At 41.3% G+C, this 25,165-nt stretch overlaps 1 protein-coding gene across 2 annotated transcripts; it reads left to right on the top strand.

Annotated features, from left to right (window-relative positions):
* Positions 1-88: 88 nt before the first annotated feature.
* igfbp3 (insulin-like growth factor binding protein 3) lies at positions 89-24,757 on the top strand. Of its 2 annotated transcripts, none has more exons than XM_004571742.5 (4): positions 89-458; positions 4,082-4,325; positions 7,135-7,254; positions 20,020-24,757. In XM_004571742.5, the coding sequence occupies exons 1-4, from the start codon at positions 101-103 to the stop codon at positions 20,189-20,191; spliced, it is 894 nt and encodes a 297-aa protein (XP_004571799.2). In that variant the 5' UTR covers positions 89-100; the 3' UTR covers positions 20,192-24,757. The 2 variants fall into 2 exon arrangements, with proteins under 2 accessions (XP_004571799.2, XP_004571800.1); XM_004571743.6 differs by having other exon boundaries at positions 4,082-4,329.
* The last annotated feature ends 408 nt before the right edge of the window (positions 24,758-25,165 follow it).

Genomic DNA, 25,165 nt, shown 5'->3' with positions numbered 1-25,165 from the left:
AGATGGAGAAGGCTAGCCAGCTCGCTGTGTCACAGAGAGTCCCCTTAAGCCTACGTGACAACTCACATACTGTCCCTTTGTGACCAGCTTAATCGGTAGAATGCCCGATGTCTGTGTGCTTTGTCTGGTTGCCGCGCTGGCTGCATTCGCCCGGCTCGCCGGCACTGTGGGCCCCGTGGTTCGATGTGAGCCTTGCGACGCCGGCGCGCTCCTGCAGTGCAAGCCGCTGCCGAAAGACTGTGTGGAGCGGGTGAAGGAGCCCGGCTGCGGCTGCTGCATGACGTGCGCCCTCGGAGAGGGACAACCGTGTGGAGTGTACACGGGGCGCTGCGGCTCCGGCTTGACCTGTCGGCACCAGCCCGGGGAGAGCAGACCCCTGCAGGCTCTCCTGGAGGGACGGGGAGTGTGTTCGAGTCCCAAAAAACTGAACAGCGTTCTCATGCCACCGCAAAAAGAAGGTGGGAAGTCTTTTCTTTTCTTTTTTTAATGATTCTCTGACACCTTGTTGCCCGTGTGTGCGTGTTTGTGTGGGTATGTTTGTGTGCGCCCCTGAATGCTATTATGCATTGACTTTGACAGGCGCCCTGCCCATTAGGGTGCTGTTCTTCGCTGACCAAGTCCAACAGTTCCCTCCTGGGTTAAATGTGAGGCATTTATAGTGGCTGTGCTAAAGATGCTGTGACAGAGCTGCTTGTGATTAAAAAGCACAAAGAAAGATGCAAAAACGTATTTTCCGGGCTTTTTGGCAAATCACAACAATACGTGTGTGTCTGTGTTTGGGGGTGGGGGGTTACATTGCACAATTGTGCGCTGGCCTGCGTTAAACAAATCCCACTAGACTCCTAAAAGTTTGACTTCATAACAGGAGTCGTGACTTTCTAAGTTGGAGGGTCCCACGTCAGCTAATACTGCTTTCCTACAAGTCCCTTTGGAACATCGTCCGTAAATACGAAACAGAACACGAGGAGTTTTATGATTGACATGTTACACTTGAAAATAGTTTTAAGAAGAGGACACTACTGCTCCTTCCCTTTCTTCATAATGCACACAGTAGCATATGCACACACAGTCCCCCAAACCAGAATTTGCCATTTATATTCTGTAAGTTTATGGTTTATAGTATTTAGCTGAGGCCGAGTGCAGACCATGTCCCTATCTGCTGTGAAGCCCTTATGTTAAAGCTAATGGATTCTTGGACACAGCATGGATGTGCACAGTATGTGCTTCCCTGGTGCAGACAGCCTAGATCACAGCTGTCAATGTCATTTTATATCTAGGGCCAATACAGCCCACTTTGATCTTATGTGGGCTGGACCAGTGAAATTACCCTCACTCATTTTTTCTACATGCCTCTGTAGTAAATGGAAAATATCTGTCATAACTATGGGGTCAAACTGTAAGTAGTAAATGTGTAAAATACAGATATGTATAACTTAACTATTTTGATTTAGTATAACTGGATGTGACAAAGGTCTTCATAAATAGGAAAAGCTGTAAAACTTGTGAAAATACAGTTAAAAGTCCAAAATGTATGTCCTTCACATTCTCCAAAGGTATCCAAAGGGCCGAATTGGCCTCCGGGCCTTATGTTTGATACCTCTGTCTGACAAAACAGGGATGAAATTCCCAACGCAAGTATTCAAACACACAATCACAGCCAATTAGCATTGAATACCAATGCTAGATTTCTTAACTGTCACACTGAGAGCCATCCTATGCCTGGTCTTTTATTTAAATGTATGGCTGCTGCTCACACTAGTCAAATGGCACACATGTCACCTACATGTGAATACACATGGTTGTGCGTCTGGGCACACAACTGACGTCAGGCACCCAAGAGCCCATGTGTGTGTTTTCTTTTTCCTGGTTGTTTGGTTTGGCCACACTAATGCGTGGTGTACAAGCACTCAGCAGTGACAGTGTCATACAAACATAAACACACACACACACACACACACACACACACACACACACACACACACACACACACACACACACACACACACACACACACACACAAATACAAAGTTCTCATTCTTTCACTTACTTTCCAGCTTCCAGATCCACCTAAAATAAGAACTACCAGTAACAGTATTGACATGGGTATTGATCTGTTTCCTTCTCCATCTGCACAACTGGAGAAGAGATCCAGAAAAGGAGGCGGAGAGGAAGAAAATGACCCCAAGTGCCCCTGTTGGTCAGAGTGTGTTGATGCAGCTCAGCGGTTTCCACAGCCATGTCCCCAGATTCAGCACAGGATCTCCTCCCAGACATTAACAAGCTCTCCTCCTCACCGCAGTTTGTGCTGTTTACCCCTGTGCTATTATACAAACAAATTGCGTAATGTGTCAATCTAAAACACCCCAGACTTCCTAGAAGGGTTATAAAAAAGTTTATATTGACAATAAAAAGGAATGCTTGCAGAAATCTAAAACAGGGCATAATTCTTTTGTCCCTGCTTGTGGACATATATGGCTGTTATTGAAAAGTTTGGGGCAAAACATGTGGAGGGTGCCTCAGGTTGAAAGGCACTTTCAGATTCTGCTCTATTGCAGCACACGCTGTTGTTGACATCCAAGTTGTTGTTCTCAGTTCTCGTGAGCCTGGGAGACTGTGGAGCTCCACCGCATCACTAACTGATCAGGTGGTCACAGAGAAAGGGTGGGCTGCTAGCCTGCCTGCCCACACGAGCTACACCCCTACATGCCCGTCCGCCGCCCTCACCACAGCTCTTAAACACAAAATCTGCTTTGAGTTAACAGTTTTAAACTGTGTTTGGGTGTGTATGTGTGTGTGTGTGTGTGTGTGTGTGTGAGTCGCTGCATGTGTGTTCCCATCATCCCTCTGCCTCTCCAGGACGTCGTCTCTGAGATCAGTAAGCTCCTTCCACTGTGGCCTTGCGGTGGTGTGGTCGACCGGGTGGCACATGGGTGGTAGTTTGGTCCTCTCCTATTTCAGTGAGGAACATCTGAAGCCCCCCTCTTCTTCTCAGACAGATGGTCCCTGCTTTGCTGTGTTTAACGATTTGACAGGAATCTTTGCCAACACCACTGGCTATTAATATACCTGTCCCAGCCTTCTCCCCACCTTATATATGCACACATAAACATATATACAACCGTTTCTTCTAAAGGTCCTTAAAAGGTCTTGTTTACGCTCAGTTCCTCCTTGTGACTCTATCTCTTGGCCTGCATACTGTGGAAATTTGTGGATATGAAATTGTCATGTTTCTGTTTATTATTTGGCTTCAATTCTGGCTCCAAACATCCCACAAGGCAATGAGCTAACTTTATTTTGTCTGCTTTTAACAGGGTCCTCATACACAGTCAAGAATTTCCTGCTGGATTGAATGAGCACAAGCGAGCATTTTGCAGTCATTTTGTAATATGGCAATTTCTATACAAAACAGAACAGCGATGACATGTTGGCTTTTGATTCTGAGGTCGCAGCTTAAGCTCCACTTGTGCTTCAGAAAAGAGATAATAGGAAGATGTTTCCATTAAATATTAATGAAAAAAAGAAATGGCAATTTTACGTCCATATCAAACAAACCTAAATACACTTTCAATTCAGTTTCATTTATACAGCGCCAAATCACAACTACAGTCACGTCAAGGCGCTTTATATTGTAAGGTTAACCCTACAACAATACATACAGATTATTGTATGTACAGAAAAAAAACCTACAATCATATGACCCCATATGAGCAAGCACTTTGGCGACAGTAGGAAGGAAAAACTCCCTTTTAACAGGAAGAAACCTCCGACAGAATCAGGCTCAGGGAGGGGCAACGATCTGCCATGACCGGTTGGGGAGAGAGGACTAGGCTGACTCAGATTTCCAAAAGCTTCTTCTTTACATTTAGACAACTTAACACCTAACAATCTCTGGTGTCTTTTCTTAATTTAATCCAGATATGACAAGTTTTTAAACTGACTTGAGGGTTGTAAAATTTTTACAAGAATCAAGACAGAGAATCAACCATTAAATGTCACTATTTGTCTTTATTAAGCACCAATTTATATGTATGAAACCATAAAATTGTTAAATTGAGAACTTTTCTTTGCACTTTCCATGTAGAAAATGCTGGAAATCAGGTCGAAGACTCTGTCAATGTCACCCAGACAATTCCAGTGCTGCCTGGCGTGGGAACTGTGAAGGATGGACATAATAGGGGCTCGATGGACACCAGGCCTCCTTTGCACAACATATTAATTCAGAGGGGTGAGAACAGGAAGACCCAGAGCTACAAGGTGGAATCATTATCAGGAGGCGCCAATACGGATGTGCACAACTTCTCTGTGGAGAGCAAGAGGGAGAATGAGTATGTAAGTCACACCAGGCAATGAGATTTCTGTTAAAACTATGAGATTATTGCTGTTTTGGAAAAAAAAATACCTGGAATCTCACTAAATATATAAAATGCCCATGCCTTTCTTTGTATGTATTGTTTTGGGGGCATTTTAGCCTGACTTTAATAAGCTAGTGGACAGAAGACAGGAATGCTGGGAGAAGGACCAGGGAGAAGACACAGTAAATGCCCTCAGGGAAGCTTCAAACCTAGGCCTCAGTATTTAGGCCTTTACACACCAGACGTGTAAAATCTGTCTGACTATATCATGCGTTAATAGTAGTTTAAATTATGACCTCGTAATTTTGCTGGACAAATTTGCGGCATTTATTTTTTCTAACCAAGTTTGATATTTCAGATGTTTTGAATCTGATTAAACAGATTTGAGTAATAAGGCCACTGTAACAATTTTGACCATAGCTCATAATGTGCATCTGTACAGTAATAGTAAATAGTAAAGTAACACTATTTTTCCTCAGACGAATTTTCCCCAAACACAACACTTTCATTGTGGATATACATTACACGAGCAGTTCAGATCTGAAAAATTTGTTATTTTGTGTCACTTTTTTGCATCATGTGGATTGCTGAATCAGCAATCCAAATGCTTATGGCCATTTTTATTTGCTGTCAAATAAAAAGTGTTTACCAAAAGGACTACTGCACACCTGCTTTCTAACAACACTGCCTTGCACACTGCCCATCCCAGTAATGGCACAAATCCCAAGATGAGACGAAAGACTAGTGTCACAGTCTTAGCAGAATTTATTTATTTTTTGCTAGCCAATTAAAATGAGCTCTTTAGTCATTTTGTAGCACTATGGGGGAAAACAACTGCAACCAAAACAAAAACAACCAATTACAGAAATGAAAGTAAGTTGCTACTTGAAAAGTCTGCAACTGAGAGTTGTTAGGAGGTTGTTAGCTTGCTAGGTTTTTAGCTAGCTTTTCATCTGTCCTAGCTCTTTTCACTGCAATAATTATTGTACATTAAGACTAATATTGATTTTTGAACTCAAAAGTAACAGTAGTTGGTCAGCTGCATTATTTATAAGTACTTTTTATTAAAACTGTGCATCATAAAAATTATATATTCTGGGAAAGCAGCCTAGTCATAGAGTGTAACAGTCCGTAATAAAAATCCCATTTATATTCTCCACAGAGATTTTCATTATGAACCATAATTCTGTAACCATAAAAGCAGACTTACTGTGAGCTATTACATTATGACACAATGTAGAAATTCAGCATGATATCCACCTTGATTTAATACAAAAGCATTTTATTCATGATGTCATGGAAAATAACTATAATTGTAAACTGAAACAGAGATGTTTCTGATTTGTGAAGGCGATTGCAACCACAAATATTTAAACTGGCAAACTTCAGGTCACTTTTATACACACGTACAATACAAACTACAATATGTATGCAAAGCTATTATTATATGGCACTGATAACAAATATTTTTGAGACATTACATTTGAGAAAAAGGTTGGAAGTCGATCACTGTGGAATCAGGGATTTGCAATACATTATTTTCTTTACCATTAAAAGTAAATATGTACAGTCTTGTGGCGTTGCCCCTCCCTCCATTTCTTTTATTATTATTTTTTTCCAGAAGAAGTCTTTTTATGATTATGATTTAGCCTATAGCTAATCAGCTTGGTTCAAGGCTTAAAACTCTTTATATAATATTCCAGAAAATGAGAGGGAAATGCAGAGCAGAACTCTTCACCGTGTTTCAAACAACAGAACTTTTTTGCTAGCTAATTAACTCACCAACTTTATTATATTTTTTAGCAACATTAAGTCTGGATAAGTTATTCTGAAGAAATGCCATTAGCAGTGAAAATAGAAGAGAGTTCAAATCAATAGCTGCAATCAAGACATGTATTATGCTTGCTGATATGCCACGATGCTGCGGCACCATTTGAAGCAGTGAAATGTAAATGATGATATGTGTTTGCACGTTGTTGAGGAATATTTGCAACCCAGGTTTCAACAAACTATACCAAGTTCTGACACTATTTAGTGTTGAATTAACAAAAGAAAGCTCTCTATAAAGATCTATAATCTATAAAGAAGCAAACTGTGCATTAGCCAGTTTGTCTCATAGATAAAGTAGGTCAACATTCCACTGTGGCCCAACTATGATCGCATAAATGCATACTGTCAAGCCATGGTAGGTGGTATGAATGTGTAGCTTCTTTCATGTGCAGGAAAGAAACAAAATACAAACAATATGGCAAATCTCTCATTATAGCGGAGCTATACGGTGCAATTTGTGGTCCAAAAATCCACAGGGTACTTTTATGTTATCTACTATTGTTTAAACACCAGTAGTTTTGATTACAAACATTTTGTAACAGAAGGTACCACTTTTTCACAAAGTGACTATCTCATTTTGGGATTTAACCTCTTCAACCTGGACCTTACAGTGTGTTTGTTTCTGCACTTCGACACGGGCTCAGCATAGGTTGCTCAAACTTACAGAACTTTATTTAAAACTGCAGGAAAAATCCAGAAGCTCAATGGCATGTTAAACATATTATAAGAATAAGTATAAGAATAATGGATTACATCAGAATTGATATGATACGTTTAGCTTTGGAGCCGATTAGTAGGATAAAACATTAAAGGTTCAACACGGTACCTTTTATAGGCTTTGATGTTCACCACAAACTTTTGAACTTGCATGGCTGTGCCCGGTGTTCTTCCTGTTTGTGAATGTGTAAGGATGGCGGCCTAATATTAATGCTTTTGTTTGCTATGTTGCTAGGGGCCATGTCGGCGGGAGATGGAGAGCATCCTTAACAGCCTTAAAATCAGCAACGTGCTTAACCCGAGAGGCTTCCGCATACCCAACTGTGACAGAAAGGGTTTCTACAAGAAAAAGCAGGTGACTGGTTCTCCCTGCTGTTTTATCTCTGTTGTTTCTTTATACCTCGTCTCTGTCCCTCAAACACACACACACACCCACACACACACACACACCTGCGGACATACAAATAGACCCACCGCATGCCTGAACACTTCCAAAGAATCCTCAAAGACTCATCCCAACCACCCACACTTACACAATCCCCCTTTTTTGCAGCCCAGGTTGCCTTGACAGCCACATCAACACTATATTATCAGAATGGCTAATAACCATGTATTACTCCAGTAAATGCACTCCAGCCGTCTGACTCATGCCTCACAGGAAATGAAGTCGGTCAGGTGTGTTTGTGGGTGTGTGGTGTGGGAGAGTATGGGGGGTAGGGATGTAAGAATGTGGTCCAGGAGTGTGTGTGGCATGGTAGATGTGGCAGCAGGGGAGTATATGTATGGCGCTTGTTTGATGGCAGTAGTTTGGTGTGGGAGAGTAGGTGTGGGGTGCTGTTGGCGAGGTAAAAAAACAAACAGGCTGTCACTGGTTTAGTTTTTCACGTTCGTAGTGCAGACTGGGGCCACCCATAGGCTACTCATTTGAAAGATGGCAGGGGGGAGCAAAGAAGCTGACATTTGGCAGAGCACTGTAGGTGGGTGACATGTGCTGTGACCTGAGGGAAAAAGGGATAAGACGGCGGAAGGTGGTGGATGAAGAGGAGGGCTTGTGGGCCATTAGTGAGACACACAATGTGACAAATACCACTATCCAATTTCCTGGGGTGGGGAGTCTTATCGGAGGGATTCCACAGGCCCATTCTGAGAAAAGCATGAGTCACCGAAAACCCCCTACAAGCACCATGAGTCAGAGTCCAACTCAAGCCATAACACACACACAGAAAAAAAAAAGAAAGAATTGTCTTCTAAATTCTTACCTCACTCTTTCCCCACGGTCTCTCCACAGTAGTTTCATTGCTACTTTCATTAAAGTCAGCCTCTACCTTGCTCATTTCCTGGATTCCTTCAACAAAATATCTACCGGGAAAGTGTCAGTTCTGGTTGGAGTGTTTGCAAATGTGTGTGTGGCAGTGTGCCAGCTCCTGTCGCCCTTTTCTCAGAGCACCAGTGGGGTGCGGAGTGTTGTGTTAAATCCGTCTCAGGGGATGTGCCTTCACGGTGTGTTGTAGAGATTTATGACCGGAAACATGGTGAAGAGGAGACCGTGTGAACCGTCTAGGGTGACAATACTTTGAAAAGAAGGGAGCAGGGAAAGGAGGTGGGAGGGATGAGGTTGGGGGGAAGGACTAAACAGAGAAAAAAGTAGCATAACTTTATACCTAATATGCAGGTTCTGTACCTCTGTATGAGTATATCCCCTCAAATATGAAATGCTGTAGAAATGTAGCTTTTTATTTAACTTTTAGCGATGATGGCTCAGGGGGAACTAAAATTAAGAACTTTAAGTCAGCGTTTTGCATCCTTAATTGCGTTACAGCACTTTTGAAGTGCTTGTCAGGAAGACGCTGATGATGGATTAAATAACATTTTCACACACAGATTCACAGAAGTGAAAAAGGAGAACAGAAGTTATACTATTCCAATTGTGTCTATGTTTCTGAAGTTCCAGTAAATAACTGTGTGTTTATCTAAATCTGAATAGTGCATGCTGCGTGTCCGTATCTGCAGCTTAAGATGAAAAGCCCTTAAAGGCCACATATAATTGTCATTTGATTTTTTTTTTAAGTACAACAGCAGACAAAAGCGATTTAATAGATGTTGAATTTCAGTTGCAGTTTTTTTATGACAAGAGTTTTTTTTTCCACAACTTTTGCTTAAAGTACTATCACGTCCGACAGTTGATAATACAAGACCTCTTCCTGGTAGTTTCAGGGAAACCAGAAAGTCCTGTATTCAGCTTAGGGACTTTTTGTTTGAAAGGCAGGAGCTCAAACCGTTTTATGTGCTAAGTGTAACTGCTTTTCTCATTGAAATCAGGAAATGGGCCTTAAAGATTTTTTCAAAGTCACTGCATGTGGGCGGGCATGGATTTGACTCATTTCAGTAACAGTTAATTCTAACAGTGACATTTTTAATGGCCAAAGACAAAAAAAAATCAATTAAATAACCACTTGATAGCTTATATAGCTTATATTTCTGCTGAACTCTCCGTGTAATTTGCTCAGTTGTTGCAGAATGTATCTTTCTGGGATTATGCTGGCATGTTTGTTGTTGAGCCATTGACTGTGAAAGGTTTTAATTAGAGTTGGGGAGTAGAGAACGGCATGTAATAAAACTAGTAATTTAACAGCATTTTCCCGGAGCTTGCTGGTAGTTAATTAACTTCTAAAACTAAAACTAAAATTGTGGGCCATAAAAAGACTGGAAGTTTAAAAAATATGACTTGTCTACTGTAATGAAGGCTCTTTTCCTGTCCAGATCCTTCCCACTATGATGGCATACCCAGGTGAAGATCCTGTCATGGTACTGTGGTGGCCATCCATAGGCATCCATAAGCTGTATTGCATCAGCAGGGGTCATTGTTAAAATGTGATAACTTTTTTTGTAGTGGGCTGAAGCTGGACTTTGCCCTTTGCCACTATTTCTATTTGCATTTTTTTTTTTTTTTTTTGGATAGAATTTGTTGGTTCAGTCAAAGTGCGGTCAAGAAATGGTGGTGGTCTCAGGCCATGTGCACACTAATACGTTTTCATTTGAAAACACATCTTTTTCTCTTTGTTTTGGCCTTCCGTCCACACTGAGGCGGCGTTTTGAAAACGCCCTCCAAAGCGGATACTTTGGCATCACAGTGTGGACACAGCGTGGACAGCGAACAGTGTGGACAGTGAACCTGGAGCCTTTTTGAAAACGATGACACATTTTAGTCATGTGATGCAGTGGTGTGACCAATTAAACTAAGATAGTGGAGGCATTAAACAGCAGTTGTTTTGTTTGCTCTCAATCTATTAAAGATTAATATCAGTCTGTACATGCTCCAGATAGCTTTTCTTCAAATTCTTTAATTCTCACTCGCTTTTGCAACTTTGCACTTTTGTGTTACTCACAGCAACAACTCCACCTCATTGTCAGTCCATTTAAAAAAAAGGTCGAATCGTCTTGCGTTTCACGCATGCGCAGTACTGGCGTGTAAGTGTTTTCGACCTTTTCAATGTGGACGCACAACTCTGTGAAAGCGACTGAAAATGATAGTGCAGACAAAAACACCGTTTTCAAATTCATCCAGGCTACTGTAGACGTGGCCTCAGGATCTACTCTCTGCTTTTTGCAGACGATGTGGTTCTGTCATCAAACAGTAACCTCCAGGTCACAGTGGCAGTGGGGTGGTTTGCAACAAAGCGTGAAGCGGCTTTGGTGAGAATTAGCACCTCCAAGTCTGAGGCTATGGCTCTCAATGGGGAAATGGCGGCATTCATACTTGCCCCCAATGGAGGAGTTCATATCTCAGGGTCATGTTCATGGGTACCCTGCCATCCTTTATGATGGAAGGATGGTGTGGTGTCTATGATCAAGAGGTGTGTGCGAGGAGCTCATTTCCAGTCAGGGCAGGAAATAAGTTTCTTGTTCCGACTCTACAATAGAGGCAGGTTGAGGAGCTTTGTGATTCAGAAGGGATCCTTCCACATTGGAAGAGCTGGTCTAGGCATCTGAATAGGATGCCTGCTGGTTGCCTGCTTAGTTAGGTGTTTTGGGCATATCAAAGTGTGGGCTGATCTCAGGACTAAACCAGGATACACTAGAGAGAGAGTGCCTCTGGGCTGGTTTGGGAATGCCTCAGAGCCTAAGTGCCTGCCATGGATAAGTGACAGAAAGTGGATGTTTGCCATCCCTTTTCTCTTCCAGAGACATTTATAATAAAATAGGATTTGTAATGTGTCCACCTTCATTGCGGTCTGCTGTTAGATTTTTAGAGGACTGAATGCAGTTTTCATTCCATTCCATCATCCTTCTCCCTGCATAGCTATAGGAGTATGTAAATGAAGACATTTATGAAAACAATGCGTGGCTATGAATATGGCTTAATGCATTTGTCAAAACAAAGTAGACGCTTCTGGCACACCATAACTTACTTCCAAGACAACAAATTGTGAAGCTGTCAAAGCTGACCCTAAAGACACATGCGTTTGGTCAAACATTGTTGCACGAGTCAAACAAAAAGGTTGTTATGTATCCTGCAAGTGTTGCTGGAGTTTTAAACAGGTAACCCAGTGACGACCCTAACTTTAACCCCAACCCTATATTTTTGAGAAATATATGGTTTTTGAAAAAAAAAAAAATGTAAACAGTTTTTAGGATCAGTTTGAATAGTTATTTTCTTTTTTCACTGTTAGCCAAGACTTGAGAAGAACATTTTCTTAAATAAAATAAGTTAGGTTATAGTTAGGGTTAGGGTTTGAATTGTCATGAATCCATAGGCAACTTGTGGAACATGTGCAAAAGGGTGAGTGTGGCTCAGAGCTCATACAGCAATGTCATTATAGATAAACAAATGTTCAGACAAGTTGTCGCATGCTATTTGAGCTGAATGAGTTATTCTGCTGCGTGCAATACCCCCACCTGGACTCAAGTCTCTAGAAGGCAGGGTTCTGACTCGCAGACATGTATGTAAACCCAAAGCTGACTCAGTTACCAACTGAATAATGTACATTGAACTACTTTTGTCTCAACAGTTTAACATTATTTTACACCATTGGTTAGGTTTGCTATGGTTCAGCTTGTTCCACTGTCAAGTTAGTGGTAATTTGGAAAACAACACTTTCAAAGTGGTTCCCCGGCACTATTTTTATTTAATCATATTTTGGAAAAAGAAAAAGTATTAGACTATTTAGCTCCTATGGACTGTCCATATAAGTGCATATACTCCCTCTCAAGTCAGTTCCTCCCATCCTGGAATGACTCCAACTCCACTATAATGAACTGTAGGTAGCAAGGTTAGTCGTGGCTCTACTGCAGCCCTGGTGAGTTTGCTTGCGTGGCACATGGACTGTTTCACTATCCGAGACAGATTCTAGTAAGAGTCGCTGTATAGCTAATTCCATTTTTCTAGAGCAGAAGAAGAATCACTGTCCCAGTTGCATTCTGCAGCTATGGGGTTTAAGTGTCTGGATTTTAGCTAAATGACACTGAGGTCCATCACAGCACTAGTCAGACTAGTGTTAGGGGAAGGGCTAGAGATAGGGGGTTAACAGCACCTGAACTTTCAAAAATAAGAGCAATAGAATGAAAATGAAATAAATGCTGAAATAAGTCATAATTAATTTATTCCTCCAATAAAAAAATCTATGTGTCGGAAACACTTCAAGTTGCGTTAATCATTCAAGCTTCATTCAACCTCTGTTGCTGTACTTTTCTATTTAAATGCAAAATGGTGCAGCAATGTAGCCAGTGAGGAGAGTGGAAGCAGTAGCCTTGACCTCTTAACATTCACCCAGTCACAGGTGACTGGTTTAAGGGTGGGGTCAGGGTTAAGGTTAGGCTTCCATCTTACCTCTTTGGCATACCCATGCTCACGTATCAACCCTATAGTTGTGTTATTTTCATATAAGAAAGGTACGTGCCATTAGCAAAAAACTGCAAGGAGGAACCTATTTTTAGCTGGAGTTATATGAATTGGCTCAGTATCCCCATTCAGGCCAGGCATTCCCAACACTGACCACTCATTACATCCCTCAAAATCTCACTCTCTCTTTAATTCATCATTTCACCACCCATCATTACCCCCATTGTGCCGTGCCTACGGTCATCCACACATCTTTTGTTCTGCTTGCCCGCTCCATCATTCCGTCCATCCTGCCCTTCCACCCACCTGGCTTTTCCTTCCTTGTTTGGACAGGAATCACCCTGCAGAGGGTTGTGAATGGAACGACAGTGTGTGTCTCTGTGTGTACTCTTTTAGAGTTTTGAGTGTGTGTCAAGAGGAAGAGGAGCAGGAGGAGGAGGCTGTGGGTTAAGGATTTGAGCCAGGTGCCTGTGTACCCTTCTGCGTCCTCATTCACTAGGTCCTGACACTGCCAGGCCCATAAGGGTTGACTTATTGAGCGTGACTCAGAAGGATCTGTGGAAATGTACACACCAACCACAATGGCTTTATAATAACTGGCCAACCTTTGGGGATCCAGACAGCTATTTTCACCCTGTCTCTCTCTAGTTCTCTTCCCTCCCTAGATTTATAATCCATCTCTCTTTCTTCTTCACTTTGAAATATAAGCCCCTTTTTCCAGTGTCTCATGCATAATACGCAGAGCAGGGGAATATTTTTATTATTGATGCCAACACAGTACCTAAATTTAGATGCCGATAACCAAACTGTACTTCTCAGTAGTTTTACTTGAGCATATTAACATTTTCAATAAATAAAAAAATCCCTTTTTCATGCTGCAAATTAGGCAACTCTGTAAAGTCCTGAAAGGTGTTATTCATATTCTTGTCAGAGGAATTTCCATTTATTTTCATATTTCAGATAAATGTTTGAAATGTATTCAGTTTGGTGGCAAAGTAAAGGAAATGTGTGATGATGATATTTCTGATGCTAAAAGTAAATACCTAATCTTTTATTGGTGATTGCGGCTCGTGAGAACCAATATTTAATAGCGCAAACAAAACAAAGTGACAGACCTAAATCACCTAAATCAAAGTCTGAACCAGTTGCCACAAGGTGTCAGCAGCAGCATCCTGTAGTGTAACAGTAGTGATACAGCGTAAGTCAATATGTAAGCACAACAGCAGCATAGGTGGTGTTTTTCTCTGAAATTTTAAGTAAAAGTATAGGTTACACACAAGTAAAACTTTGAAACTCTTCCCCAACCTTGTCACACAAAAAAGCTGAAAGTGAACATTATTTTCTACCTACAGTATTGTGTTATGTCCCGGTCTAGGAGTACAGAAGCGCAACAAAGGGGTTCAAAAGGGTGTCCCCACCCCGTCCCATAAGTCAGACCCAATAGCCATTTTATCATTAAAGGTGAGGTTTATTGCTATACCAATAACACCAAAACTGAAAGGATAAACTCCAGGGTGAACAAAGGCCAAAATAACAAACCAAACAAGCTATTCCCGAAAAGTGCTACCTCAACCCTACATGAAACAAAACCAAACAAAAGACAAGTGCTACCTCGAACTCCCTAGCTTCATAAACAAGACAAAGCGTCCAAAATTATATAGACAGTTCACCTCTTCTGCTTTAGTGCTATTTACAGATGGACACGACTATTTACAATACTATATAAAAAACCTAGTTGTTGTCAAAATACACACAAGATCAAGCACTGCAAGTTTGGAGGCTGAAGACAGATCTGCTGCTGCCAGTTGCTGCCAGGGGAACAACTGCTGGAGACGGGCTTTTTGAAGCAGCCAGTTGATAATAGGGGCCAATCAGCAGCCGCCAGACCAAAGCCAGCCCAAAACAGCTCAACCAATCAGGAGGACCTGGAGAGACTCTTAAAGGCACAGAAGACACATACAAAACAGTCCAGACATGCTGACACACACTAATTCAAAATATGGCTGTATCTTGGGTCCACCTTTTTAAGTAGTTGCTTAAAGCCCTGCCTTAAGCAACTACTTAAAGCAGCACCATTAACTCCATCAGTAATCCATAAACGATTTATTCTTCCTCTCATATGGAATGCAGATAGCAAGCGCTCCGGCAGTGCTGGGTTTGAGCCATTTATTTATTTTTTTATTTATCTTTCCATGCTATGTGTTTTTGCCTCAAGTGGTGAAACAAGTTTGTTTCTTCCACTTTTAGCAGGAAGATCTTTCTTGCATATTTTGCATTGTTGGGGTTGCTGAAGTAGCTCTCTGTTTAGGCTCTCAGATATGCCTGTCTTGTCGTTCGTGATAGGGAACGTAAATGCACAGTGCTCTACCATTAACAGTAATGTAAATATAATTTTTTTAACATGAAAAAGTATATCTGTTTTTCAATAAATTATAATATTTCCAAAGTTACTGACCAAAAATAATGGCGATTATTATTTTTGCTTTAATTGAACTCAATTACATGTGCCAACAAACATGTATGAATGTTTTTTGGGAGGTATACATCCATTAGCTGCAACATTAAAATCACTTGCCTAATATTATGTCTCAGCTCTGTTCTGACAGGACATGCTGGCAGAACCTCTGGGGGTGTCCTGGTTGTCACTGGAATGTTGGCAGTGTTTCCTTTAGGATTCTGTGTGTTACTGGATGCAGACTGTGGAGCAGCGCATCCATAGACACTTGATCAGGTTAGCATCTTGTACTGCGAGAGCCTGCTCTTATTGGGGTGTGCCATTGGCATTTTAAGATTCATAGTACGTATGTGTCAAATTAACATTCACATAAGTAGTTAGACTTAAGGGTTACCAGGAGAACACAGAATGATCCATGTTATTCACCTACACATTTTTTTCCCAAAATATCCCTTTTTGCTTTTCGCTAAAACAGAGTAGGGTCTTGATAAGGATTATCAGCTATGATGACTTGGATCTCAGAGGGTTAATGTAGCTGACTCTGTCACACTAACTATATTACACTATATGTAACACTGTTGTATCTAAAAGATAATCAATGTTTATCATAATAATATTAAATAGATCGATGTAGCTTTAACACAAGTAGAAATAAATGAAGCTTTAATGTGCAAATATTGGCTAGTAGGTGGTTATGTTTATGGTTAACAGATAGAGTGCTTAACAAATTATTGATGTTATAAATTATACATGTCAAAAACGTGTTTGAAATTAGACATGACTTTAATCACTGAGCTGAGTTAAATTAGTTATTAAATTAAACCCAAACTTGACTACCATTAAAATGAATTTTCTGCTGCAAGTAAACAGCAATTTGGCATTTGAATTGAATTTGAACTGTAAAACAGTACATTTGGAAATTATTATTACATGAAACAGCAATAGTTATATTTTATTAGTAAATACTTTTTAATCATCTTTAAAGAGCTTGTGCAAACTGGGGGATGAGCCATTAGAGAAACATCAAAAATTAAATATGTAATTTTTAATAATGTTAATAAACCTTACATTGGGTGGTGGTCTAATAAATTTGTTAAGCAGTGTATATGTAGAAATCTTTCTCTTAGAGATAATCGTCCAAATACACTGTTTTAAATTTACCCTCTTCTCCCTCTATGGTTTGACCACATCGAGTCATTACTTATATTGATCTCCCTTCTTCCAGTCTACCACTTTGTAAACTTGTGAAGCAATATTTAAGACTCTATTTTAAAGTTTGTGTGTTGCCAATATTCTAAAACAAACAAATTATTCTGGAGTTCTCTTCACTTAGACACTTTTTTAAAGAAAAAGCAATATCCTGCAGCTACTCCCAAATGCACTTGCAAGCACATACAGATGCCCGCTTGATTACATAAATACATATACATGCGCCCATACACACACACACACAAACACATTGCATTTTATGAGCTGGTGTTTATCCAGTGGTCAGACCAGGCTCTTTTTAATGTGCGTGAAGCCCAGCAGCCTTGCTGTTAGCTATTAAGATCAGCATTACAAGAGCTTGCATTCATGCACACAACACATGCATGCACACCTCATAAAGGTAGCATTATGGCTTTGCAAGGTAGATGAAATATGCTTTGTTTTTTGTTGCTTTTTTTAGTGACAACCATGTGGACCAGGCAGGGCTAGTTTTGGGGCTATGAGGCTCAGAATATAGGGCATGGGATTTAGGCTGGCGCAGGGTTTGGACTCTGCATGTGATCGGGTGACTGTGGAGGCTGTTTGAGTAAAGCAAACTCATCGTTATGTTAAGAAACCAGTTTGAAATGATCTGAGCTTTGTGCCATGGCTGTTATGCTGCACTAAGCCAGCATAAGATAGATACACTGTGTCATGAAGGGATGGACATATTCAGCAGAGAGAGTACATCCATGGAGAGTAAGAGAGAGTAAGAGAAATCAGGTGAAAAAAAACAAACAATGAAAACCATCCACTGCAGCTGCTGTCTGCTCTTTTTGTGCTACTTTTTGTTAACTTTTGTTCTCCCTTCTTGGTGAACTTAGCTGTTGTTCCCTTTCCAGCTTTTCAACCGGTCAGCATTGGCTCTGTGCGCAGCATCATCTGTAGTGACATTCACTGCTTAGTGGATGTTTTGTACTTATGCGTGTGTTTGGAGTGAAGCACTAAAGAAAGGACTGCAGAGGCTGGAATAGAAATTAAAAGGTAGCCAAGCAACAGGGATAAGCACACATGCACATTTTTCCTCTCCTTTCCATCTTTCCAAGGGGACAGGAGTAGGAAGACGATAACAACCAAAATACTGAGTTCACAGACAAGAATGCCTGGATGATGTTAGGGGCACATGTGGTCGTGTACCTATCTCCAGACTCCACTAGTTGTTAGTGAGGTATTTTAATAGATTGCTGTCTCTATAAAGCTGCCTTTGATCATGCACTCAGGCTGTACATGAATCTTGATTACACTGGAAAAAGGACACCTGATCACACTCCATCTGTCTCCCTGTGCCAAGGAACATTGCAGTTTTGTTTACAATGTTTACTGATAGATGTTAGAAATCTAAGTATAGCACTCAGTTTGAGATTGAAGTGCAGATTTTCAGCTTTTAATTTGTTGTTTTTTACATCCCTGACTGATACACTGGCAAGTTAAAACACTTTAACCTGTGTCTGACTTCCTTCACTGCTCGGGCCAACACCTTAAGCATGTTATGCAATCTGACACTTTCCCTAAATGGGGTACTGCATTCATTTAGTTTAGTCTTTTTTTTTCTTTTTTTTAAGAAAAGTTGGGCTTAGAGATTAGAGATTCAGGTTCTCAGGTCATCATCAATGATAATTTAGACCTAACAGAGCTGTGGGTGATTGGTGTGCATAATGTAATAAAAGTTAAAAATTAAAATTAAGTATGAAAGGCTGAGTGAAACAGTGTTTGAACTCATGCAGAAAAGACATAGAAAGTGTTGGTGTGCAAAGAAAAACATATGTGCTCTTTACAGTACTGTCATGGTCCTGGGCCATGTTGGCCCAGTGTTCTTAGTTTTCTTGTATGTTTGTATTTTGTTCCCTATTTAGGCCATGTTTCCTGAGTTGCCCTGTTGTGTTGTTCCCTAAGTGTTTTCCCTTCGTGGCTTTTACCCCCTGTGTGCCCTCTGTGTATTTATGAGCCCTCGTCTCTCCTTATGTTTTATTCCATGTTTCCCCAGCCCGTTATGTCTTTTTTCCCCGTGCTCTCTCTCCTCCTGTCTGAACCTCTGTACTTCCTGTTTGACTCTGCCCGTCTCCCGTCAGTGTTATGTTCACCCCGCCCTGTCTCGTTATGGTTATCTGTGTCAGCTGTGTTCCCCGTGTGTTCCCACTTTCCTCGTTAACCCTCTGTGTATTTCTGTCTGCGTCTCCTCTGTTCGGCGTCGCGTTCTCCCTCCCTCCCTGTTGTGTGGATCTTCCTGTGTCTACCTGCGAGTGTTAGTTTACTTTTCCCCAGTTTAGTTTTGTATTTCCTGTGTTCTGCCGTGCCAGCATTAAAGCTGTGTTTCTCGAGTTCATCCCCGTGTCTGTGAGTTTTGCATTTGGGTCCTCCTCCTGCTTGCCACACAGCGATCCATGACAAGTACATACTTTCTGATCACACACCTAGACTGCCGGTACTTACCGACGATTGCCATCGAGGCAGACAGGCGTATCTCGGTCGTGGCTGGACTTCTTACCTCTCTCTCACCACTCCCACGGTGGGAGATGATGGGAGCTAAGAGGAGTGGGACAATTTGAGATCTGAACCTGGTTTAACTGATTGTGCTGTTCCATGTGTACCCCCAAAATGCACCTCATAAAGTTGCCACTCTACAAAGCCGAACCTCCTGTGGGACATCTGATATTACTGCGTACATGTGTGGGAGCAGGTGGGGGGGTGGGGGTATGTGTGCAGCACATACAATTCTTGTTTGTGTGCTGCTGCGTATTTGCTAACGTGTGTTTATACTCACATGCGCCCCGTGCACTGGGGCAGGCCATAATTAACTCCAGATGATTTTGAGTGCCTGCCAGCTTCCCAGAATAGCAGCACTGGTTTGCAGCCCTCCAACTGGCCTTGGCAAATATTTTAGCAACCCCATGTTTACCTTCACACTCTACACTCTCACTCACTCAGAGCATTCCTCATTCCAAGCGCCTCTCTATCAGAAATAATCTGCTTTTTCATCATTTACCCCCAGTGGCCGGTAGCACAAAGTAAACTCCTCCACAGCACCTAAATTGGGCAAACTCAACAGCACGCTGCCCACACATAATGCTGCTGCAAAAGCTCTCCTGCTCTAATCATGATGCATTTATTACTGTCTTACACAAAGCAAACCCCTGCATTGTGTGTGTTGTGTATCGCTGATGTTTTACTCACATAAAAACTCAGGTAGCAGGGCATTCCACTCCGTGATCGACGGGTTTGTCTAATGAGAGTTCTGCTGAGGCATGACTTGGCCTGCTGACAAGCATCTGAGATCTGAAAACCAACAGAGCGATGGGGTGTTATTATAATACAAGCATGCACATTGAAGGTGGTGTTGTTAAAGCTGTGTCAAGGCATTAATTCCTCTCCGTGGAAACGCTAATCTGTTTTCCCAGTGTGTCTCAGAGGGATAAGTCCTCTGCTACCTTTTTAACCCCACCCAAACTAGAGGTGGATGTCAAAGCTCGATGAGCGATGATCTTGCTTATGACACCGGTTGGTGTACCTTTGGTTCTGTGAAATCGAACAAGTGGCAGACTAAACTTCTTTGTCTTCTCTTCCTCGTGTTTTTTTTACAGTGCCGTCCGTCCAAAGGCAGGAGGCGGGGCTACTGCTGGTGCGTGGACAAATATGGGCAGCCTCTCCCCGGCTACGATGGCAGGCAGTGGGGCGAGAAGCAGTGCTACAACCTGGAGAGCAAATGAGAGGATGGAGAAACAAAAAGTGGATGGAAAGGGGAAGACGGTGTAATATGGGGGAGGGATGGGCGAGGGGGTGAGGGGGGCGAGAAAGAACGAGATCCCACTGTGCTCTTGCATTTAGTTTTATGTAAACATCTGAAGGAACTCTGGACCTCTGATTTCAGGTCCTGCTTCTGTTGGAGGGAGGGAAGGGGGGACTAGGGGAAGGTGAGTGGGAGGGGTAAAGGATAGCGCACAGCCTTCTGTCCATCACAGCTATCTGTCCTGTGCTAGGGGGAACCACCTCTGTCCTTTTTTTAAAATAAAGGTTTAAGCTGAAAGCTGGGGAGGGGAGGGGGACCCGTCAACTGCACTATTCTTTTAGAGAGAGGAAGGAGGGATTTTTCCACTCACTTTAAAGAGGAGTTGTTTGTGACTGTGACCTGCACCCCCACCTCTTAAAAAACCAACGCCATTGTTTGTTTGTTTGTTTGTTTGTGTTTGTGTGCCCATCTGCCAGTTAGTAACTGCGTGTGTGTGTGGCTGTGTAACATGCATGCACAGCTCCATGTCTGCATGCAAGTGGCGTGTGAGTTTGTGTGTTTGTTTGTGTAAATACTGCATGTCACTAAACTCAGTTTAGAGATGTCTGACTGCCCATCCCCAGGCCCTGCTCCATTAAACAATGCAGAAAAAACATAGCACTCTGGCTCAGGGTCCATTATTAAGTGAAGGATTATAAAATATTAGATGGTAGGGCTTCAACTTTTTAGTGCAGCTCGGGGGGCAGCCTTGCTGTTTCTAGTTCCTTGTTACTAACCTGCAGGGCAAAGGGATTGGAGGCAGTCCATGCAGCCACAGTGCCTTAAAAACTAGCCTTTCATTACCTCCTCTTCAGATTCAGCTCTTCCTCTTCTTCAGTAGCATAAAGCAATACTTCACTGAAAAGCTACCTTATGAGTATCGTGCTTGACAATTTTGAGGCTTGCATCTTTGATGAGGAGAGCAGCTATAACTAAAACAGTATACACAAAGATCCTGATACAGTGCCATGAAACAGTATTTTCTCCTTCTCTTCTTCCTTTTTTTGTATATTTGCCATACCCAATTGTTTCAGGTCATCAAATGAATTCTAATATTGGACACAGATAGCCAAAGGAAAGACAAAATGCAGTTTTCAAATAATGTTTTTGTTTAGCAAGGGGAAAAGCTGTTCAAACTTAGCTGCATCTGGGTGCATTTCAATGATATTGGAGACGCAAACCCGAGTGCAGAATTTATAAAATTAGGAGCTGGCTAAGGTGATCCTAATTTTTTTTTTTTTCATTGTGGAAAACAAAAGTTTTCAAACTTTTCCAGGCCTTAAACCTGATGCGTATTCTCCCTCATAGTAAATCTATAAAAACAAGGCGTTTAGGAAAACAGTGAATAAAAAATTGCTTTTCTAAAAAAGACAAAAATTGCAGTTCAGTATTGAATATTACATAAAATAACCTATATAGAAAGTTTCTTTTAATGGCAGAGATGCGGAAATGTGTGCATGTAGCACAGAGCCGTGGCTCAGTGTCTAAGTGTCTTAATGAAAATGTGCGTTGAAGCTATTTAGAATTCTTATCTTGTTTGATCTGCTGCTTACCATAAACAAGCACAAACAGAAGTTTTGGATTTTTAACTGTATTTTCATAAGTTTGACGGCTTTTCATATTGATAAAAACCTCCTGTTTTGGCCATTCATACTAAAAAAAAGTAATGGGATTTCTGCTCTTCTAGAAAATCCTGAATGAGAATTTCCGACCATCAGTTTGTGCCATGTGCCCGAAGGGCACGTAAGGTAATGCAGCAATACAATACATTCAGGGCACCCCAGCAAGTCCACCTCTGCATGGCTCAAGAAAACAGTGGACTAGGAGTGAACTAGTCGAGGTCTAGTCTGATTAAGATGCTTTGGCGTGACCTTAAACAGACCATTCATGTTCGAAAACCAGGGCTATCTCTGTCTAACATTAAAATTTGTTAAGTGTGATTAAAATGCAAAATAACAAAAAAAATCAGGGAAAAAAAAGTTTTCATGGCACTGTAAACTTCTTAAACTGCTTTTGAAGGAAAGTCCAGTTCTTCGGGACACATTTTAAGAGTGTAAACTTATAGTTCTATTGGATGCTAAAGCTACGTTATTATTACGTTATATCTACAGATGCTGCTTGGCCAAGGAGACAATGCAATAAAGCTCCTGGAATACAGTTTTTGTTCTGTTAATGTCAAGTGATCACAGAATATGTAAGAGGGAAGATTTTCTGACTCAGTATATATTTTGTCTTGTCTCCCTCCCATCACCCCCAAGTGTTCATGGCAGATGGCTGCTCCTTCCCGAGCTTGGTTCTGCTCAAGGTTTCTTCCTGTTAAAAGGGAGTTTTCCTTTCCACTTTTGCCAAGTGCTTGCTCATATGGGGTCATCTGATTTTGGGGGTTTTCCCTTTATTATTGTTGGGTTTTTACCTTGGAGTATAAAGTGCCTGATGTGACTGTTGTTGTGTTTTGCAACTATTGAATTGAATTGAATTGAATTGAATTGAATTTCACCAGCTTCTGAAAACACATCCACTAAATTGGCATAAAAAGAAAGAAAATGATACTTTATGAAGGTTGGTCAACTCTTTTGTTGATGTGAAAAGCCAACCAAAGTGAAAATGACAATGGGAATGAGCAGTGGAAAGATGGCTTATGTAGCAACAGCAGGAATGGTTAGTGGAATTTTGCATATTTTTTTGGTAACTGCAGCTGCCAGTCCCTGCAGCAATAGCAAGTCACAAGCTCTTCAGAGTGTCCTGTCATGCTAACAGGTTCACGTTTGATATCTGAAAGACATGTTTTCAGAGGAGTATTAAGCACTTGCATGCTGCTCTGCAATTTTAGGGATCACTTTGGCTAGTTTAACTTCTCGTCTTTCTTTTTGGTGCCCCTGCTGTTCTTGTCTTCATCCATGTCCCCCTTTGGCCTTCAGCCCCTCTGTCATACATCTTCTCACTTAGCCCATCCAACCCTTCTTGTCTTCACCCCTACTGTTGGAAGGTGTGTCCAATCCGTGTGCCTAATTTCCTCTCTCCAGCACCCTGCCCACCTCCAGTACTCCTCTCTTGTCAGTGATGCAACCTGGTGTAGGTTTTTTTTTTTTTTAATCGGGGTGAGCCCGGTATGACTGGCTTGCATTGCCACAGGTGCCAGCTGCCCCTCATGCTTCAAGCACAAGCACTTAAAGCACTTTAGCTGCACTGCTACTTGTCAATGCATGCAGTTAAAGACAATTGGACCTATCAGCATCTGCATTCCTTTCCTAGGTAATGTCAGATGAAAGAGTGTGATACAGTTTGAAAAACAACAACAACAAAAAACAATACTAACCTATGGAGGAGGAGGAAAAAAATGTAAGAAAGAAAGAAACAAAACTACACCAGGACTTCTGACAGCAAACTTAGAGATCAGCCCCTTTAGAAGTTTTCCATTCAATGCAACTATTTCTTTTCTCTTTTCTTTTGGTTGTTGTTGTTGTTGTTGTTGTTTCTTTGAAAAAACTTGCTTGTATGATCGTACGCCAACAAATCTCCACAAGGTGAACACGGCACCAAATATGCATTCACACAAGTGGTAGGGGGTCCGAGGGAGGAGGTGTGGTCCTCCTCGAGGAGCTTCCTGCCCTGATGCTCTCCTGCGTCCTGTGTAAAGACTTGAAAAGTGGAGAGAGCGCCGACAAAGAATGCTTGCCCAGTAGCTTGGTAGCATAAAAAACATCGGCTGTAAACTTCCTCTAACAGACAGCAACATCTTAGAACCAGCCTGTTGGTGCTATATCCAATCTATTCAAAGACTTGATGTTAAGGGGGAGGACACACATAAAAATATGTTTAAGCTATTCCCTCCCTAATATTTGTGTGTCTTTTTATATATCATTATTATTATTATTATTATTATTATTATTATTATTATTATTATTATTATTATTAGTATTAGTATTAGTATTAGTATTTCCTGGCCAGCTTTGTGTCTGACTAGACATCATGTACAGTACGTAAAAATAAAAAAACCTTATTTATATAAGAAAGAACTATAAGCTGATCCAAACTTCTTATGAACACCAGTGACTCACCAATTGCACAGCAAAAGTCTATGATTCAGTGTACTTTGGGGAATATAATCACTAATGAATGTTTTCTTCTTTTTTTAAATCAACCTTTTCCTTCTGTTGCTCTTTGGATAGCTCTGTGCACATCTACATCAGTCAGACATTCAGATACATCCTCATCGTAGTTCACTGCTTCTTAAGGCCAGTGAACCTCTCACCTCTCAGTAAGTCAGTTCTCTCCATGCACACCCAGCCATCCTGCCCCAGTCTGTTAGCAGAGCCAGGGTCACACTTGTGTAATGTCACCTTTTATCTTTTCCTTTCTTGCTTTTGTTTTCTTCTTGCTGGTAAGACTCTTCTCTGTTCACGGGTAAATGTATTCAAGTTTATCATGCAATGATTTTTTTTTTATCATAGCTAACTAGAAATCACACAGCTATTATTTTTCTCTGAGAAAGGAGATGATTTTGAATATTTAATGTCTTTTTTTTTTTTAAATAAAAATGCAACACATTTTAAGCTGCTGCCTCAGTTGTGTCTTTTTCCCCACTTCTCTGACTTGTCTTCATCTTAATTTCAGGAACACTATTTTTTTTTGTGCTCCTGTTTTTTGAATGCAGTTGGGCTCCCTTCAGTCTTGGAATGTGTCAATAAGGATAAAGCAAAGGTTCAATTTGTAAAGAACAAAAATAAATGTGGTGGTGCCAGGCAGGCTGGCAGTGGGCATGAGAGGTTGAAGCAAATTCCTGTGCCCGACCAAGGCAAACAGAGAACAGGTCAAAAGGCAGCGCAGAGCTGCTTGTCCCAGAGAACCGGCTAAAGTTAGAAAAAGGACCTCCACTTTAGATCACTGTGATAACACTGCTCACAAACACACACTGAATATAGCAAAAGTGGTCCGGGAGAGCATCGACACAGCCTCTGCCA

The sequence above is a fragment of the Maylandia zebra genome, linkage group LG17, assembly GCF_041146795.1.
Source record: "Maylandia zebra isolate NMK-2024a linkage group LG17, Mzebra_GT3a, whole genome shotgun sequence".
In the NCBI taxonomy this organism is placed as follows: domain Eukaryota; kingdom Metazoa; phylum Chordata; class Actinopteri; order Cichliformes; family Cichlidae; genus Maylandia; species Maylandia zebra.
Note: the sequence above shows the minus strand (reverse complement) of the source record. Positions and strands in the feature narration are given on the sequence as shown.

Coding starts and splice junctions, on each gene's coding strand:
- igfbp3 (XM_004571742.5), top strand. CDS start 101: ATGCCCGATGTCTGTGTGCTTTGTCTGGTTGCCGCGCTGGCTGCATTC. Junction 459..4,081: donor CATGCCACCGCAAAAAGAAG/GTGGGAAGTCTT, acceptor CTTTCCATGTAG/AAAATGCTGGAAATCAGGTC. Junction 4,326..7,134: donor GAGAGCAAGAGGGAGAATGA/GTATGTAAGTCA, acceptor CTATGTTGCTAG/GGGCCATGTCGGCGGGAGAT.